This window comes from Bison bison, unplaced genomic scaffold, assembly GCF_000754665.1.
Source record: "Bison bison bison isolate TAMUID 2011002044 unplaced genomic scaffold, Bison_UMD1.0 scf7180017864367, whole genome shotgun sequence".
Classification (NCBI taxonomy): domain Eukaryota; kingdom Metazoa; phylum Chordata; class Mammalia; order Artiodactyla; family Bovidae; genus Bison; species Bison bison.
The window spans coordinates 1143163-1162317 of record NW_011494939.1 but is presented as its reverse complement, the minus strand read 5'-3'; the positions used below and the strand labels follow the sequence as shown (position 1 = coordinate 1162317).

The following is a 19155-nucleotide window of genomic DNA, read 5'->3' as shown; positions in this document are numbered from 1 at the left end:
ACGTGAGTTTGAGTGAACTCCGGGAGTTGGTGATGGACAGGGAGGCCTGGCGTGTTGCGATTCATGGGGTCGCAAAGAGTCAGAGGCGACTGAGCGACTGAACTGAACTGAATATCCAGATAGGCATGATCAAACACTATGGGGCAGCAGGGGGTATGTAAAGAGGATATGTGTAATCAGAAAAGACTTACAAAGGTCTTTTATCAAGGAATGTGAGCACATGTGGCTTTGTAGCAGGTTCAAATTCCTGCTGGAAATTCGTTGAATACCATTGGTCCTTTCCATCATTTTTCCATTAAGTCCCTATGTATAATGCCTCTTCGTGTGAAATGGCATAACTCAAATTAAATTGGGAGAAGAGCAGTAAACAGAAAAAGATATTTTTAAGTTGGAGAGGAACCTTTCTGCCTTTAAATTTCACTTCTTCTGTATCTACATCTATTGTATAGGACAAATAGCTCACAGCACATTTTCGATCAAGAGGATTAAATGAATATCATTAATATCTATATGATGTCCAGCACATAATACATGCTCAATAAGTGTTAGCTGTCATTATTATTATTCAGTTTAATACAGTAGTGAATTATCTTTGTAATAATTGAGTTACAGTTTCCTCATCTGTAAAATGGGGATAACATTGTATTCACTTTGCAGAAACCAAGAGGGAATCAAACAGAATGAATGCAAAGCATTTAATGCTTTGCTATTAATATTATGATTATTCATTCCCCTTGAGTTCAATCCACAGTCTCCAAGAGGCTCCAAATAACCCTTCCACGACTGCCCTGACTTTCCTAGGACCTAGGAAAAGACCTACGATCTTCATATAGGTCCCGTCCTCTCTAACCAAACATTAAGAATAATTATTTTGTGACTGCATTGATATAAAACGAATACAATTCAGGCTAGATTTACCATCACATACGCATTAACATTACAGTCCTTTACCTTCTGATTTTAAAAGAAATGTAAATGAAAACATTTTCGTGGACACCTGAAAGTATCATGAAGACGGATCACTGTGCCTAGAGAAGGAATTAGCCCCGAGCTCTCCACCTGACCATATATTAGAATTAGCATCGGCAGGATCCTCAGCAACATGACTTCCCACCTTGTGAGAGTAAAATCTAGCGCAGGTGCAAAACACAAAGAATCGTGTGCCTGAAAAACAGAGATCTTAGTTCTTCGCTTTCTAACCTCTTTCTAATCTCAGCTTCATCCACAAATTAGCAACAGGATAGGTGAATGACAAAGCGTCTCAAAAATTCTAATTACTTAAATACGATCGACCTGATTACTTCAGGAAAGGCCTCAGTTTCCTCATGCTCCCTCTCACAAACCCCAAGTCCTCAATTTATTCCCGGCTCCCTCCGGATTCCACCAAGGTCACCCGGGAAGAGCCCTCCAACTCTCCTCCCGCGTTCCCTAATCTCGCTTTCTCCCAGAGTTAGTACTCACCGACAGTCTTCGGAAAGTCACGGGTGAGGAAGCCTCCGAATCCAAGTCGAGTGCCAAGACGGCGGCCGGACAGAGCGGCCACTGCAGAAACCGAAGCCCGATGCAAAAGACTCATGGCTGCCATGGCTACTACGGGCAAGAGAACACCGGGGGAGAGTAACGGAGGCCGAGAGAGCCAATCTTCCCAAGAGGGCGAAGCCGGAAAGGAGCCATGTTGACTGAGGGCAAAGTCAACTCCCGTTCTCGCCTTCCGGTCGGCGTGAGACTCCGGAAGTGACACCGTTTTGGCGGAAATGCGGTGTGCTTCCTGATGCGAAAAGATGGCTGCTTCCAGTTTGGCTGTTTTCTGCAGAAGAGTCTCAGCCGCTCTGAAGGCTTCTACGTCGTTAATTAGTTCTCAGGCCCTTGCTAGCACAGGGTAAGTTATTTGAGGAGTAGGTCTGTCCACTTCCCCAACTTTGGATCTTGTTTGGTTGTTGACAGGCTGAAAACGCTTTGGGCTGGGAAGGCGGCTTTGATGGCTGGACGCGAGCCCACCATCGTGAGGAGTCAGTGACCTTGGAGAAGTCTCTCACCTGCGACATGTCCGTGTCTTCCTCAAACATTTTGTTGCCACTTACTGTGGACCAGGCAGTTCTCAGGGTCTGTAGAAACCCAGTATTTGTTTAATTAAATGTGGAGGTACGGAAGCATCCTGCTTGAGTTTTCAAAAAAATTCACTTAAGAGCTTTTGGCTGTGGAACTGAGCGCTGTGTCAGGTTTCTAATAGATTAAAAGGGGGGAACGGGATGTGTACTCCTAGAGCCTGTCAAAAAGAGGTGTTCAGTAAATTTTGAGTGGATAAATGAAAGCCGAGTGAACTGAAAGTCGCCTTGCAGGTGTGAGAAAAGAATATACTACACACGGTGGTTATTTCTAGAAAGACCGCTTGTCTTCTGGACAGACAGATCATGTTTGACGTTAAGCTGTACGATTACCTCCCTGTTATTAGCTTTTGTTTTTAATGAGTTGAATTTTACAAATTATTGGGGTTTTTTTCCCAAAAGGAAGTAATGTGTGTGCTCTTGAATCCAGCACAGTTATTGGGCATCCCTCAGCTATAATGTAATACCTTACATTAACCTCAGAGATAAGCAGTGGTTTGAGTTTGTTTGTTTTTTTTTATTTGCAGAGATTCAGGGGTTGTAACTTGAAAAGTAGCAGACTTGAACCAATTGTCTCTTCCATCTCATCACCCTTTTTCCTTAAAAATAAGTTTAGATTTTTATCATTACTATTAAGTTATCCGTTCATTTACAGACACTTTGGAAAATAAGGGCTTCCCTGGTGGCTCAGACGGTAAAGCGTCTGTTTACGACAGGGGAGACCTAGTTCGATCCCTGGGCTGGGAAGATCCCTTGGAGAAGGAAATGGCAATCCACTCCAGTACTATTGCCTGGAAAATCCCATGGACAGAGGAGCCTGATAGGCTACAGTCCCTGGGGTCGCAAAGAGGCTACAGTCCCTGGGGTCGCAAAGAGTCGGACGCGACTGAGCGACTTCACATTCATGTTCTGGTGGCTCAGATGGTCAAGCGTCTGCCTGCAATGCAGGAGACACGGGTTCGATTCCTGGGTCAGGAAGATCCCCTGGAGAAGGAAATGGCAATCCACTCCAGCACTCTTGTCTGGAAAATCCCATGGACCGAGGAGCCTGATAGGCTACAGTCCATAGGGTCGCAAAGAGTCGGACACGACTGAGTGACTTCACTTTCACTTTCACTTGGAAAATAAAGTAAACTGTTTTGAAAAGAAAGTAAATATCAACTATTGTTTTACCATCCAGAGATAAACAGGTTTTCTTCTTTTTCACTTTCAGAATATACACATACATGTAATTTTTAAATAAAGTCAGGATCATATTTACATGCATTTTTATATTCTACCCTTGTTTCATCAACTTTTTTTTTTCAATTTCCAACCAAAAGAAAAGTTGTAAAAGTAGTACAAAGAATAACCATATACTCTTCACTTATATTAATCACTCCCCAGTATTTTGTCACATTTTTTATACTTTTTATATCCGTGCTTTTATTCTTCTGAAATATTTGAGGCGTGTCAGAATTGCAAGCATCGAGACATTTCAGCATGAATTTCCTGAAAACAAGAAATGTTTTAACCACAATACTACAATGATCACACTGGGAATATTTTTTCTTTCTTACTTTTTTTATTCATAATCCAATCAGTGATCATTTATCATGTTAATTGTCATATCTTTTTAGTCTACTTTAATCCAAAACAGTTTCTTTTTTTCTCTTTGATGTTATTAATATCTCTTTAAGAAGGTCAACCTTTTTAGAATATTCATTCATTTGGATTTGTCTGCTTGTTTGTTCATGATTAGATTCAGGTTAGATTTTTTTTTTTTTTGGTAGGAATACAGCGTTTGTGATACATTTCATTATTGTATTTTAAATTATTTCTCCAGGTCATTAAATATTGTTTATAAGTATGACTTTTAGATTTTTCTACATAATAAATTATCATGCAGATGCACAATAATTATTTTAACCATTTCCAAGTTGCACATTTACATTATTGTCAGTTTTTTGTTATATATAATGCTTTACTAGACTTTTTAAAAGTGTAGTTGACATATATTAGTTTCAGGTGTACAACAAATGATTTAATATTTTCATACATTTCAAAATGATCACCACAATAGACATTTTGATTTATCAATTCCCATATGTGATCATTTTCTTCAGTTGAAATTTCTAAATCCAGTGAAATTACTGGCTTAAAGGAAGAATCACTGGGCCTCAGATGTGTTGCAAAATTGAACTTCAGAATACTTTTATCTACTTATATGCCCACCAGCAGCATATGAAGGAGCTAAAAATGTTACCGTAAAATATAATTAGTCAATATATTATCTCTGAAATTATGTTCTAAATTACAGGATAGCAGCATCTATACTGGGGATATTAAAAATAATTTTTAAAGCATTTTATGAGTTTATTGTTTCTTGTGCAGAAACCCTAAGTTGGTTTTTTGACATTGTAAATGAGGAAATTATTCCATTTATTGCCTATAAAATCCAGATGTCATGAAACTTTAATCACTTGTTCATATATGTTCAGTTGCAGGTTTTCTCTGAGTCTGTTGACTAAGAATACACCAAATGTCACATCTTTTCACCAGTGTAGATTACTTCAGACCACATTGTCTAGGAGAGGACTGGAAGAATTTTTTGATGACCCAAAGAATTGGGGGGAAGAAAAGGTGAAATCTGGTGAGATATTTGGGTTGACCAGTATTAAATATATTTATTAAACCTTCTATTATATTTGGATTATTTATCCAGTTTGGGAATTACTTATGTTATTTTCTTTTTTCAGTTCCTTTGGGAATGTCTGTTAGAGAAAAATAGGAGGACAGTATAATAGTAAACTATTCGTTGGCAGGTTGACAAAAGGTTTAGAAGAGAAGCAGGTTGAAATATTAACTGAAGTGAGGTTTGGGGTTTGTTCTAGATTTCACTCTTTTAGAGATAATTGAATATTAATTTATAAGAATAGTATTTTGACATTAGACTGAAATATATTTTATACTAATACTGACATGTTTTGAATGCTATTGCCAGTCACATTACTGATATCTAATTTAATCACAATTAAGTCCTAATTATATATTGTACTATAGTATTGAAAACTATTATGTATTTTATAGATAAGGAAACAGGTTTAGAGAGATTAAGTAATTTGTCAAAGGACACGTAACTAGAAAATTATTTCACGTTATGAGTTTATCACTTTAATAGGAGCTTCGTGGACCTGTCAGCAGTTAAGGAACAAAAGTAATGAAGATTTACATAAACTTTGGTAAGTATACTGAGTGCATTAACATCTAAGAGTTTGAGGCAGTTATAGTATAATAATGAGATATAAACTTGATCTGATGCAAGAAATTAAGTGAAATGATTTATAGTACCATTGGTGATATATAAGATCATTGAAATTTTTATAAGTACTCCAGAGGTTAAGTTACATTATGAGAGACGTGTCAGAGTGAGTTGGGAGTTCAGAAGTTTTACTGTAACTGCTACCAGTCATACTACCAATTCCAGGGAACTAATGAGACAGAATGGGGATGAATTGGCCACATGTCGTCTTCTTCCTTTTAATTATTTTGCATGGCCTGGAAGCTTTAGCTTAATTGCTTTGAGAAAGTGTGTAGGAGGATGCACTTAACTAGAAATGTAGGTAGGTTTTGCTGGCAGGTTCTCCTGATGAATTAAGAGTTGAGAGGATTTAAGACAGTTGATTTGTATATATACATATATTGAGTATAAATTGAGGTATGATGACATAACATTATATTAGTTTTGGATGTGCAGTGTAATGCTTCAGTATTGGTATATATTGCAAAATGATCACAATAAGTCCAGTTAATACAGCAATTTTTTTTCTTTGTGGTGAGGATTTTCAGGATCCATTCTCTGAGGTACTTTCAGTTATGCAATATAGTATTACTAACTATAGTCACCATGCTGTACCTTACACCCCCATGACTTTTTCCTTTTATAACTGGAAATTTGTACCTTTTGACCCCACCCCCACCCTCTGCATTTATTGACTATATTTAGCCCAAAGATATATTTGTTTGGACTGTACTGTGTTTTAAAAATTGGGAAGTTTAACACAAAAATAAGGACTTCTGGCTCTTCTTGTAAAATCAGACCTGTGGTGTTGCAGCACTGAACCTACATTCCTACATGTAGGTCACCAACATGGGGACACTTGGCTGGTCTAAATGGAGCGGTGCCTACCACTTCTTACCCACCTTGTTCTTTCACCAAGCCCCCTTCACTCAGCGCTGCTATTTGTCCAGGCACTGTAGAAGGCAGTTACAGTTTTATCCCTTGATTTAAAGGGTGGTTTATTTTTCATGGCAGATTAAAGACCTGTAAAATGCTTATAAGATCACTAATACTACAAGCTTGTTCTTGTGATACAATAAGAAATAATATACTTTGTCTTTTGGCTCTGATGGCTTAACACATAGCTCCTTAATTCCTTGTAATTGCCTGAGTGATGTAAGTGTCTTTTGTTCCAATTAAACAACTCTCAGAGGTGAAGTGGGCAGGGAGGGCGTTGTTGCACAGCTTCAGGAAAGACCAAGGCATGATTAGAGGGTGAAGAATTCAGCCTCACTACCATGCCCACCTCTGGGGGGAGTTGGGAGGGGGGAGGGTCTAGAGATTGAGTTCAGTCACCAGTGGCCAGTAATTTAATCAGTCATGCCCGCATGATTAAAAGACCCTAAACAACTAGGTTTGGAGACCTTCTAAGCTGGTAAATACATGGAAGTTCTGGGAGGGTGTTGTGCCCTGAGAAGGCAGGGTAGCTTTGCACCCCTTGTCTGTTTCTTGTCCTGTGCGTCTCTTCCACCTGGCTGTTTCTGAGTTGTATCCTTTATAATAAACCAGAGAGTAAAGTGCTTTCCTCAGTTCTGTGAGCTGTTCTATCAAATTATCAAACCCAAGGAGAGGGTTTTTGGAACCCCTAACTTAGAGCAGGTCTGTCAGATACATGTAAGGCCTAGAAATCATTATTGGCATCTAAAGTGGGGCAGTCTTTCTTGTGGGACTGAATTGTTACGTTTGTGGAATCTGGCACTAACTTCAGGTAGTTAGTATCAGAGGAGTTGGAAAAGTTGTGTTAGAAAAGACAATATAAGAAGGACAAACCCTCATTTGGTGTCAGATATGTTACATGTACCAGCACAGATTCATTATAAAAAAACTGTTGTCTTACAGCGTGTTTACTGCCGCTTATTGGTAAAGGGATAGTTAAGGCAGTTTCAATTCATCCTGGCTAAAACCAAATCATTTATCTTCTGCCACTTTTCCCCTCCAAATTGTCTTCTTCCACACCAAAAAGTAGCCCGGTTCCTTTGTGTCGTGTTCTCTGCCCCCCATGTTTATTTCCTTTCTTCCAGCTCTACTTCTCAGTCAAACATAATTTATTCACAAAACTCACTCCCATTCAAGCTTTGCCACTTCATGTTTTGATCTCAGTATTTGTGTTTGCTTTGGTTTTCTTTCCAGCCTAACTTATCCCATCTCTTTGATGCTTTCCCTGACCATCTTGGCCAGAAGGAATGTCTCATCTCTCCCACTTAATTCTCTGGTACTTGTTGTCTATACCACTTAATACACCACAGTACATTACAGTTGTGGAGGGGGCATATGGGCTAAAAATAGAATGGATTTATACACAAGGAGTTCATGATTTGATTTAGCTGAATTAGCTACATGCCCGCCAAATACCTTACTTGTCTTAGCTTTAGTTTCTTCATTTAGAAAGTGGAAATGATTCCAACCTCAGAATTATTGTGAGAATTCAGTGAAATAAATGTATGCTATGCTAAGTCACTTCAGTCGTGTCCGACTCTGTGCGACCCCATAGACGGTGCCCACCAGGCTCCCCCGTCCCTGGGATTCTCCAGGCAAGAACACTGGAGTGGGCTGACATTTCCTTCTCCAATGTGTGAAAGTGAAAAGTGAAAGTGAAATCGCTCAGTCGTGTCCGACTCTTAGGGACCCCATGGATTGCAGCCTAACAGGCTCCTCCCTCCATGGGATTTTCCAAGCAAGAGTACTGGAGTGGGGTGCCATTGCCTTCTCCGGAAATAAATATATATAATATGCTTAAAATAGGAATTGAACAGGTGTTAGTTGCCTTCCATCTGCTCTTTCCGCTTGGAATGTGTGGACTATATTGTATGCTTGTTTGTAACTCTTCTGGTACTTCCTTAATACAGTATGTGGCACTTGGAAAATTTAGTGAACAAATGAGTGAGACTAGATATAGCTCTGTTTAAAGGATTATTCTAAAGGACTTTTGAGTACAGATTATTAATTTTGATGTCAAAATCCACCATTTTATTAATATAACTACAGAATAGCATTACTAGTTCTGTTTTTGATATAGGTATGTTCTCCTGAAAGAAAGAAACATGCTCCTAACTCTAGAGCAGGAAGCTAAGCGGCAGAGGCTGCCAATGCCAAGCCCGGAGCGCTTAGAAAAGGTGAGATTTGTGGGAGTCTGGAGACTGCTGAGTGTGGGGTAAAAGCTAAAACGTGTGAGCGTATGGTTCCTACAATTCTTGGCAAGTAGGTTTCTTTGAATTTCTGCTTGATTTTTAGGAGATCTACATTCTTAAGCAACTATTACTACTGTCTAATTTAGAACATTTCCATCCTCCCAAAAGGAAATCTCAGACCCGTCTTCAGTCATTCCCATTTCTACCTATAACCCCCAAATTGCATGGACCTATCTTAGGTAGATCCCTAGGAGTCAATTGCTGTGTTGTGTGCTAAATCAGTGTTTAACATTTTAGGAAACAGTCCAGCTGTTTTCTGAAGTACCTGCACCATCTTAGATTTCTAATTCTGGTTTAACTACTTCTGCACCCACTAGGTCAAATTTGTTTAATGCTTTTTTAATAATTGGTATAAAAAAACCTATAACAGAAGTGTTATCATCTTAACCATTAAAAAAAAATACTTATTTTTGCCTGCTCTGGGTCTTTGTTGCTATGCAGGGACTTTCTGTAGTTGCAGTACATGGGCTTCTCTTTGCTGCAGCTTCTCTTGTTGCGGAGCACGGGCTCTTGGGCACGTGGGATTCAGTAGCTGTGGCGCATGGGCTTAGCTGCTCTGCAGCATGTGGGATCTTCCCCGACCAGGAATCAGACCTGTGTCCATTGCATTGTTGCGGGGCAGACTCTTAACCACTAAACCACCAGGGGAGCCCCATCTTAACCATTTTAATCAAGTTTTTAATTAAAGTATAGTTAATTTATAAAATTGTTTCAGGTGTACACCATAGTGATTCAGTTTTATATATATATTTTTCTTTTTTGTCCAGATTGCTTCCCATTATAGGTTATTATAGAAATTGAACATAATTTCCTGTGCAAGACAGTAAATCCTTGTTGCTTATCTATTTTATGTATAGTAGTTTTTGTCTGTTAATTCCATATTCCTTATTTACTTTTCTCCCCACGCCCTCTCCTCTTTGGTAACCATAAGCTTGTTTTCTGTGTCTGTGAGTGTGTTTCTGTTTCATATTAGAGAGTCATTTGTATTATTTTTTAGATTCCACAGATAAGGGATACCATAATTGTCTTTTTCTAACTTCACTAAGTATATTTCCTAGGTTCACCTGTGTTGCTGTAAATGACAGTATTTCGTTCTTCATTGTGTCTGAGTAATAACTCCATTGTGTCGTTGTGTGTGTACATGTATATCGCATCTTCCTAGGCCAGTTGTCTGTTGGTGGGCACTCCAGTTGCTGCCATGTCCTGGCTGTTGCAAATAGTGCTGCTGTGAACATTGGGGTGCATGTATCTTTTCAAATTACAGTTCTTTTTTCCGGAAATATGCCCAGGAGTGGGATTGCTGGGTCATACGGTAGTGCTGTTTTTAGTTTTTTTTAAGGAAAAGTATTTTCCGTAGTGGCTGCACCAGTTTACATTCCCACCGAGAGTTTTGAAGGGTTCCCTTTTCTCTACACCCTCTCCAGCATTTATTATTTGCAGACATTTTGATGGTAGCCATTCTGGCCAACTTGAAGTGATACCTCACTGTGGTTTAGATTTGCTTCTCTTTAGTCATTAGGGATGTTGATCATCTTTTCATGTTGACTGTTGGTCATCTGTTTGTCTTTGGAGAAATGTCTATTTAGGTTTTCTGCCCCATATTTTGATTGGGTTGTTTGTTTTTTCGATATTGAGTTGTGTGAGCTCTTTTGTATAGCTCTTTTGTATTTTGGATATTAACCTCTTGTCAGTCCCATCATTTACAAATATTTTCTCTGGTTCCATATGTTGTCTTTTCATTTTGTTGATGGGTAAAAGTGTTTACATTTGATTATGTTCCATTTGTTTAGTTTTGCTTTTATTTCCTTTGCCTTGGGAGACTGACCTAAGAATATACTGCTACAATTTATGTCTGAGAACATTTTGCCTGTGATCTCTTCTAGGGGTTCTATGATGGCTTGTCTTTTATTTAGGCCTTTAAACCATTTTGAGTTCATTTTTTTTTATACAGTGTATTTTTTATATGGTGTATGAGTTATTTTAGTTTTTGCTACTCTTCTGAGAAATTCCTTCTCTTTCTATTCTAAATCATAATCTTGCAGGGTGGAATACCTGGGTTGCAGGATTTTCACCTTTCAGGGCTTGAGTATATTGTGGCACTCCCTTCTGGTGTTAGGGGAGCTCCATGAATTTTTGAGTAACTGACTTTTCTCTTGCTGCCTTTAAAATTCTTTTAAGTTTTGTCATTTTAATTATGGTATATCTTAGTTTGGGTGTGTTTGGGTTCATCTTGTTTAGGACCCTCTCTCTGTGCTTCCTGTACCTTGATATCTGTTTCCTTCTTTGAGTTTAGGAATTTCATTGGTAATTTCTTCAAATAATATTTTTTGATTCCCTTCTCCCTCTCTGTTTTCAGAATCCCAATCTGTTAGGATTCAGAATCCCTGTTATGCACAAGTTGGAACACTTTGTGATCATCCCATAGACCTCATATGTTGCTTTCATTTTTTCATTTGTCTGTCTGCTGTTTTGATTGGGTGTTTTCCATTATTCTGTCTTTGCAGATTACCCAGCAGGCTAGAGGGCTTGACTCCTCATGTAGGACCCTTGACTGGCATGGGAGTGCCCAAATTGTAGGTTGATCCACTCCCTCTCCACGTCGAGGGTCTGCCCATGTGGACCTGCTCTTCCTTATAGATCCCTCCCAGGGGCACAGATACTGGACCTGAGGCCTTCTCTCTGGTTACGTGGAGATCTTCCATTCAGCTTTGGTGGTACAGGAGATCTGCAGTTTCCAGTTAGTTTTCTTTGAGAATTGTTCCACATTGTGTGTGTGGGGGGAGATGAGCTCCTCTTCTTCCTCCTCCACCATCGTTTCCCCTCCTGTATTCAGCAGTTTGAGTACTTTCCCATTACTGTGAAAAGGTCACTGTTACTTAAGTTAGGTTTTCTTCATCATTAACAAGAAATCACTTGGTGTCGTTATTTCCATTCCTTTATTTCCATTGAGGTAATCAATCCTGTGTATTTCCTATATATCCATCAGAATTTTTCTCTGCAAATAGAAATGTGCCTGATTATTTTTATTTACATATTTATTTATATTGTATATACTCTTCTGAGACTTACATTTTCTACTAATATATTTTAGAAATTTTCCCACATCAGTAAATGCAGATCTGCAATTATTTCTTCCATTTAGAGGTTTTGTTTTATTTAGTTAGATTTGTTTGTTTATCCATAGAGCGCTTTCAAGGTCAGCTCTTTATTGATGTTTTTTCCATACCATAGTAAGGCAGTGAGATTGGAACCCAGCTTTTTGTAATTGCTTCAGTCTTGCTTCCTAACCTCAACTGCTTCAGGTTTCTTTTCCCACACTGCTCACCACTGTTAGGATCTGGGTATCCCTGCAGAGGGTCAAAGAAGGGGTGGGATAGAATCTCAGTTATTTACCCTAATTATGGGGAAGTTTAATCTGCCTTTATAAAAATTGAGTTGCATCATATTTGGGTTTTTTTATTTTAGTAAAATATGAGACTGACAGAAAAATTATGAGAACAATACAAAAAGGCCTCCTTCAGCCAGATTCCCTGTGTGGATACTTAACCACGTTTGCTTTATCCTTCTCTGCCTCCTGTCTACAAAAATACAGTTTTCCTCAACTGTTTAAGAATAAGTTCTATATGTGATATCCCTTTACCTGTAGGTATTTAAATGTATATTGCGCTGCCCCCCAAAAAAGATCTTATTGAAATTTCATGTTATCCTAATATATCCTTTATAGCAAAGAAAATCCTGACTGATGTGTTTTCAGTTTTGTCTCTTGACTTTCCTTTAATCTGATGACTCAGTCTTTCTTTGTGTTTCGTGACATTGACATTGTTGAAGAGAATGGGCCAATTTGGGCTTGTATGATATTTCTCATGATAATAATCATGATTGGCAGGAATGTCATAGATGTGATGCTGTATTCTTCTCAGTGCATCAGGTGAGGAGGCATGCAGTGTTGATACATTCTGTTATTGAAGTTCTTAGCATTAGTAGGTTGGTTATTGTGGTGTTAGGTTTCTTCACTGTATAGTTACTAACTTTTCTTTATTTTGAGAACATGTAAATCCCCAAACTTGTAACTCATTGGTTTTAGCATCCATCCATTGAGGCATGATGATTCATGCCTCAATCAGTTATTACTGTGATGTTTGCTAAATGGTGATTGTCTAATTTCATTGTTCATTCTACTTATTAGTTAGCTTTCTTCTGTAAGGAAGGGCTTTTCCTTTTCTCCATTTCTTGTATCTTCCTTTCCCTTTTTTTTCTTGATTCATGGATTCCAACCTGATTCAATGAGTTAAAATCCTTTAGTATTGTCATTCCAGATTTGGCCATTGTGGGTTATTCTGGCTGGCCTCTGTGTTCTCATCAGTCTTTGATGAGGAATAGCAGGATATGCTGGATTCATCTTGTACTTTTTCTGCCTCAGCCCTGGAATCAGCCATTTTACAGAGGAACCCTGCTTCCTTTGAATGTTTTTCATTGCTGCAAAACATTTGTAAAGTAATGTGATTTTATTTTTAGGTATGTTTGCCAACTCTGCTTTTAAGGAAAGTTATGCTTCAGAGACTCTTTTAAGTGGATTGGCTGTTTATAAATAGCTCATTGTTTGTTTGATGAAAAAACTCTTGCTAGAATGGTGCTGTTCTAAGACTTTTATTAAACTTCAATAGTAGATGATTCCCTCTCCTTGCTTTCAAAGATAAAATATTTTAGAGGTGAACTTCAGCCCAGTAGATCATATGTACAGTATTTTCTTAATTAGAATTTAAAATATAAAAGTTTTCTCCAGATAAACTGAAAGTTATTATTTATGCAATTTTCTCAGCACTTTTGTGACATACTACTAATGAAAATTTATCAAGAAAAATTTTAAAAGAATTATGCTCAATTTAAGATATAAGCTGAAACTTTGGGAACTATACAAGGACACTCTTGCCTCTGGGAAAGTTATAAACTAGAAAAGAAAGCTCTTTGAGAGTGACTTTTTTGAAGGAGGTGTATCTAATTGATACTTCTGATTTTCTTTCTTATCTGTTAGCAGTAACATGAATAACTGGATGTTAGCTCTGTGTTCTTAGTAACCATTTATTTTCTGTCTGTGTGAGCTAACATTAGATTTCAGTTAGGAGCCTTAGCTCTGACCTTGGGCAGACTCTTTAATGTAGTCAGTCAGCAGCCAGGTTTACTGAGTTCCTGAGGGTCAGAGACTTTGTATTAGGCTCTGATCACTGTGATCCCTTCACTCCTCTAAGTTTGTCCTCAAAATAGGATTTGTTGTTCTTACCCGTCTTATTTTCTCATGAATTTTCATATGGTTGAAAGGAAGTAGCATGTGGATTCAGCTGTTCAGTGTGGCTTTGAGTTAAGCAGGTCAAAATATCTGTGTCTGAGTGTTTGGGACACACTGACTAATTAAGGCCAGAACATAGGTTTTACTATTTGAAAAGTGACTAATTGTTATCATTTTGTAATAGCTCATTGAGTTTTGAAATGATGAGTCAAATTGGGTCTCCAAAAGGAATCTGTGCAAGTGTATCCTATTCAAAAAAAATAACATATGGAAATTTGAGCTCAATAATTTTTAATTAAACTTTAAAAAAAGTTACAGAAAGTGATACTACAGACACCTATGTATATGCATACCTAAGCCAAAAATATTTTTAGAAAATATTTGACAGAATGGTTCTTTGACAAAAAGATTCATCATAGATTTTCTGTAGCATAGTCCTTATGTGTTCTCTTTCTTTGGAATGCTGTCATGGATGATTGTTGAAACTGTATTTCTGTATTCTTTTCTCAGGTAGTAGACTCCATGGATGCATTAGATAAAGTTGTCCAGGAAAGGGAAGATGCCCTCAGACTTCTTCAGACTGGTCAAGAAAAGCCTAGACCCGGTGCTTGGAGAAGAGACATCTTTGGAAGAATCATCTGGTACATAGTAGCTCTTCTGAGATGAGAGTGAAGTCCCATGCCTCATCCTCTGTCCAGTATCTTCTAAGAATATCTAGATACATTATAGAGATGTAGCTAATATAAACAGAGGTCCCCAGATCCCTTTGGAACTTCAGGATATGAATGAAGGTAGCTTTGTCTGGTATCCCTTGGCATCCCATTCCCATGGTTCAGTTATTTATAGGTTCTTCATAGGAGTGGTTCTTAATCTTAAGTGAATCATATGACCTTTTGAGAATCTGATGAAAATTATAAATCCTTTCCCCAGAAAACTTTATATATGCACGTGTAATTTCAGAGGGTTATAAATCCCATGAAGCTCATTGTAGGACACACCTATCCTCTTCACCCATTGAGAACCTGAAACTATTTGAAGAAGTTCTTGAGGAATAAGACCATGTGGACCAGTCTCAAGTTTGCCCCATTGCCCTTAGGATAGGCCCTAGTCCAAATGTTGAAACAATTTATTTTCATTACATCTTTCCACTTCTGTGACATCTTGTCTCCTGGGTCCATTTCCAAAGTCCTGTCAGACTTTGGGAAAGAATGTGGTAATAAACATTCACACTGAGCTATGAGAAATTGAGAAGACCCAGTGTATTCTGTCTTCCAGGGGCTTATTTGCATTTGGGTTGAACTGCCGAAAGGAAGCATCATTAGAAATTTAAACATCAGTCAAAATGAGGAAGGAATTTTGGGTGGTTGGAGACCTTCTCTGTACTCTTGAAATTACACTGCATAATAGTGCTTATGCATTTGGTAGATTATTTTGTTTTCAATTAATTTTATTTTTGGCTGAGCTGGGTCTTCTGTTGCTTCACATGGACTTTCTCTAGTTACAACGAGTGGGGGCTACTCTTCGTTGCAGCGTCTGGGCTTCTCGTGGCGGCTTCTCTTGTTGCAGGGCACAGGCTCTAGGCACCGGGGCTCCCGTAGTTGCAGCACGGGAGCTCAGCAGTTGAAGCTCGCAGGCTCTTGAGTGGGGGCTCAGTAGTTGTGGTGCACAGGCTTAGTTCTGCAGCATGAGGAATCCTCCTGGACCAGGGATCAAGCCCGTGTGCCCTGCATTGGAAAGTCCTGGTAGATTCTTTTAATTCCATGTAATTCTTTTAATGGAGTTTGTGGTAATGGGGTAGCTTGGAGCCAAATTTAGGTGAGTGGCTGTGTAGTCTGTAACTGTGTGATTCAGTGCAGAAAAGAGGAATTGCCAAAACATTTGGCTAAGAACTTTGATTTCTTTTCTACAAACATTTATTGAGATTAATCCAAGCTGAGGTTAGATAGAAAGGGTGAGGATAGGGGAGAGAAAGTGTCAATTTTAGAATGTGTAAGAGTGCTAATCTTGTTAAAGTTTAAAAATTCTTGCTTTTTAACTTTTCTGGAGTTAGAGTAGTAAACAAAGCAGTTACATCATCTTATTAACCAATGTAGCTTATTAAAATCAAACATTACAATTCCAAAAGTTTGGTTAAATGCCCTGAAATTAATCCTTCTGTTACTTTTTTAATTGAAATATTTTCCAATGTTATAGTATGAATTCACAATTTCCTTTTTTCCCACTTAGCATTATTTTTTAGGTTTTGTTATGTTGAGGCATACATAGGTAGATACTTAAATCACTTGGTGAAATTTATTATATTTTAAAAACATAAAATGTATACATGTGAGTATCAGTGTTTGAAATTATATGTGTATATACACGTATATGTGTACATATATCAAGTTAGTACATACATATATGTATGTAGGAAAATTACAAAATACATCTGGTAATGATACACTCCAGTTTATGACTGGAAGCTATTGTAAAAGTAGAGAACTTAAGTTGTGTTTTTAAACTTTTATATATGTATTTTTAAAAGTGATCTGAAGCAAACAATGCAAAATATTAATGTTTGCAGTTTTATAGTGGCTTCATGAGTGTCTGATACCTCTTAGTTTAGACTATTTCATAATGTGAACTGTATAAAAATTTTAAAAGCTTTAAAAAGCCAATTACAATTTATTGAAAACATATCTAGTCCAAAGAAGGCTAAATCTGTAAAAAGTGAAAATCTGTTGCATGTTTTCTGTAGAGTGATACCTTTTTGTTGTCGTGGCAGGCACAAGTTCAAGCAGTGGCCTATACCTTGGTACCTAAATAAAAGATATAATAGAAAACGATTCTTTGCAATGCCCTACGTGGAACGTTTTGTCAGGTGAGCACAAGTACCCTTAGCACTAAAACACGTCTTCACATCAGACAGTGTGTGTTAAGCTTTTATATGACTAATACATGTTTATTGTGGAAAAACTAGAAAAATAGGTTAAAAAAAAAAAGTCTTACATAATTTCACCATCCAGAAGTAGCTGCTAGCATTTTAATGTATATCCTTTCAGAAGTTTTACTATCTTTCTCTTCATCAATATATATAAGTAGTTGTTTAAATCTTTTTGTAATGTTAAAGTTCCATACACTTCAGCTGCATAGAATGTGAGCTCATGTTATTGCAGGAATGATGAAATGAGAGGGTGCTTGGGTGAGGAAAGGAGCCGATTGTAGTATATCTGAATTCATGTTATCCTGCAAAATGGTGATTTCTAGATACTTTGCATAGCAGGTTTGTTATTGAAGAGGGAGAAATAGGACTTCTGTTGCAGTAGAGGAGTGAAGTGGTTACCTGGGTGATGAGTGAAATGGTTACAAGCTGAGAACTATAACAACAAGATTTTTAGAAACAGCTGTTTGAAACACTGGATCCACATCCAAAAACAGACAGAAGCCTGAGAAGAGCTTTAATCCCCAGAATTGCAATTGAACAGGAAAATAATTGCCAGTGTCTGCTTTCTGGGGTCAGGGTGCCACTTAACATCCAGGGCTGTGGCTGCAGAAACAAGGTGGGGAAAATTGCCCGGTTACTGGCTGAAGGTGCTACAGATCAGAATTCAAGGCAGAAAAGCAGCTGGGAATTTAAGGGGAAAATCCTAGCAGCACGAGAACCACAGCTTTTAACAACTGCCTTAGATAATGCAGCCACCTTTCAGCATTAATTCTTTTAAAGACTAATTTTTTCCTCTCAAAGCTTGTTTCCATAATTAAAAAACAAAAGGACCTTTAAAAGCATAACCTTGCATGTGAGATGAGCACAATTATACGGTAGTTTGAACATTCTCTGGTATTGCCCGTCTTCAAGATCAGAATGAAAACTGACCTTTTCCAATCCTGTGGCCACTGCTGAGTTTTCCAAATTTGCTGACATATTGAGTGCAGCACTTTAACAGCATCAACCTTTAGGATTTTAAATCACTTATCTGGAATTCTGTTACCTCCATTAGTTCCTAGAAATCACTATATTCAGTGATTTAACTTCCTGCAAGAGTGTCTCCAGAATTTGTCCTTTCTACTCTCAGTTTCTGCCCTAGTGCAATCTGTCTTCATCAAATTGAATTATTGAACATTCTCAAGAATAGTAAACCTTGTGTAGGAGTCTCAAGAGGGCAGGGATAGGTATAGTTGTGGCTGATTTTCATTGTTGTATGGCAGTTGAAATTCAATACCTTAACTGCATTGTTATATTTCAGTTTAAATACAGTAGAGGCCTGGCATCCACGAATTTATTATTTGCAATTTTGATGATTTCAAAATGACTCTAGAGGTCAACATTTTAGCTGAGGCATGAAGGCCTAATGTCCCAGGATGCTGATAGGTAGAGGCCAACTCAGTGGCAAGTCCAACAAGCACTAAGCATCATCTCTTAGCATGGTTTTATTCTCTCAGCGTAGGGGAAATGATGCTGGACTGGGTGCTATTTGAAATTAGGAAATTTCTAAATGTCTTAGGAGGTAGGACATAAATCTAATGTATTCAATAAAATTACATTATTTCTAAAATAAAGGAGAAAGCCCAGTTTGTTGCAGACTCATGAGATCTGTTCTTACTTTCCCAAAGAGAATTGGTGCAGGGTTATAGATGCAATCAATTTCTCTGGCTGCACCAAATGGCATTTGGGATCTTAGTTCCCCAAATCGAACCTGCAGTGGAAGCACAGTCTTAACCACTAGACCTCATGCTTATCTTTGACTTGTGTAGGTTTACAGTGGTTATTCAAGTTTAATAATAAACATGGCACACCTAATACAGAGACTGGCATGACTGAGGTCTTTAAGTAATTGATTTGGACATGTTGACAGTACTAACAGGGAAATCATTTTGTATAAATTGCTGTTATGCTTTTATTTTCCTAGATTGAGAATTGAGAAGCAAGCCCGCATCAAAGCAAGGAAGATAAGTTTAGCACGAAAGAAAGAAAAGTTTCTTCAGAAAAAGTTTCCACATCTTTCTGAAGCCCAGAAGTCAAGTGCTACCTAAGACGTCTTAACCATAATTTACTATTTTGTTTTTCTTGGATTACATACAAAAGTAAATACTAAGTGGTTTATAAATAACTTGTGTTTTTAGTCAAAGGACTGTCGATTGTTTTAAGAGTTATTATGGCATGCTAATTTTAGAAGTGGTCAAAATCAGATATAAAGTTCAGATTAAATTTCCATTTTATAAATTTTGTGTCTAAGCAGACTTTTAATTAACTGCCTGCATCTTAGAGTGGGAAAGTGATAC

At 37.8% G+C, this 19155-nt stretch overlaps 2 protein-coding genes across 2 annotated transcripts in view; one reads left to right on the top strand and one right to left on the bottom strand.

The window, feature by feature from the left end:
* NDUFB5 (NADH dehydrogenase (ubiquinone) 1 beta subcomplex, 5, 16kDa) overlaps positions 1 to 1693 on the bottom strand; it is a 15262-nt gene extending 13569 nt beyond the window's left edge. The window contains exon 1 of the mRNA XM_010855622.1: positions 1462 to 1693. Coding sequence (XP_010853924.1) covers positions 1462 to 1585 — 124 coding nt within the window. The 5' untranslated portion in view covers positions 1586 to 1693. The remainder of the gene's footprint in view (positions 1 to 1461) is intronic.
* A 29-nt stretch (positions 1694 to 1722) lies between these two features.
* On the top strand, positions 1723 to 19096 carry MRPL47 (mitochondrial ribosomal protein L47). The gene is made up of 7 exons (XM_010855621.1): positions 1723 to 1879; positions 4586 to 4737; positions 5266 to 5326; positions 8441 to 8537; positions 14407 to 14537; positions 16661 to 16756; positions 18783 to 19096. Exons 1-7 carry the CDS (start codon positions 1782 to 1784, stop codon positions 18904 to 18906), a joined length of 759 nt encoding a protein of 252 aa, XP_010853923.1. The 5' UTR covers positions 1723 to 1781; the 3' UTR covers positions 18907 to 19096.
* Positions 19097 to 19155: the final 59 nt, after the last annotated feature.

What these genes read in the sequence shown, in the direction of transcription:
- MRPL47 (XM_010855621.1), top strand. Translation starts at nt 1,782, where the DNA reads ATGGCTGCTTCCAGTTTGGCTGTTTTCTGCAGAAGAGTCTCAGCCGCT. An exon ending in GGAAGAAAAGGTGAAATCTG is followed by an intron (nt 4,738 to 5,265) that starts GTGAGATATTTG and finishes TCACTTTAATAG; the next exon opens with GAGCTTCGTGGACCTGTCAG. An exon ending in GCCCGGAGCGCTTAGAAAAG is followed by an intron (nt 8,538 to 14,406) that starts GTGAGATTTGTG and finishes TTCTTTTCTCAG; the next exon opens with GTAGTAGACTCCATGGATGC.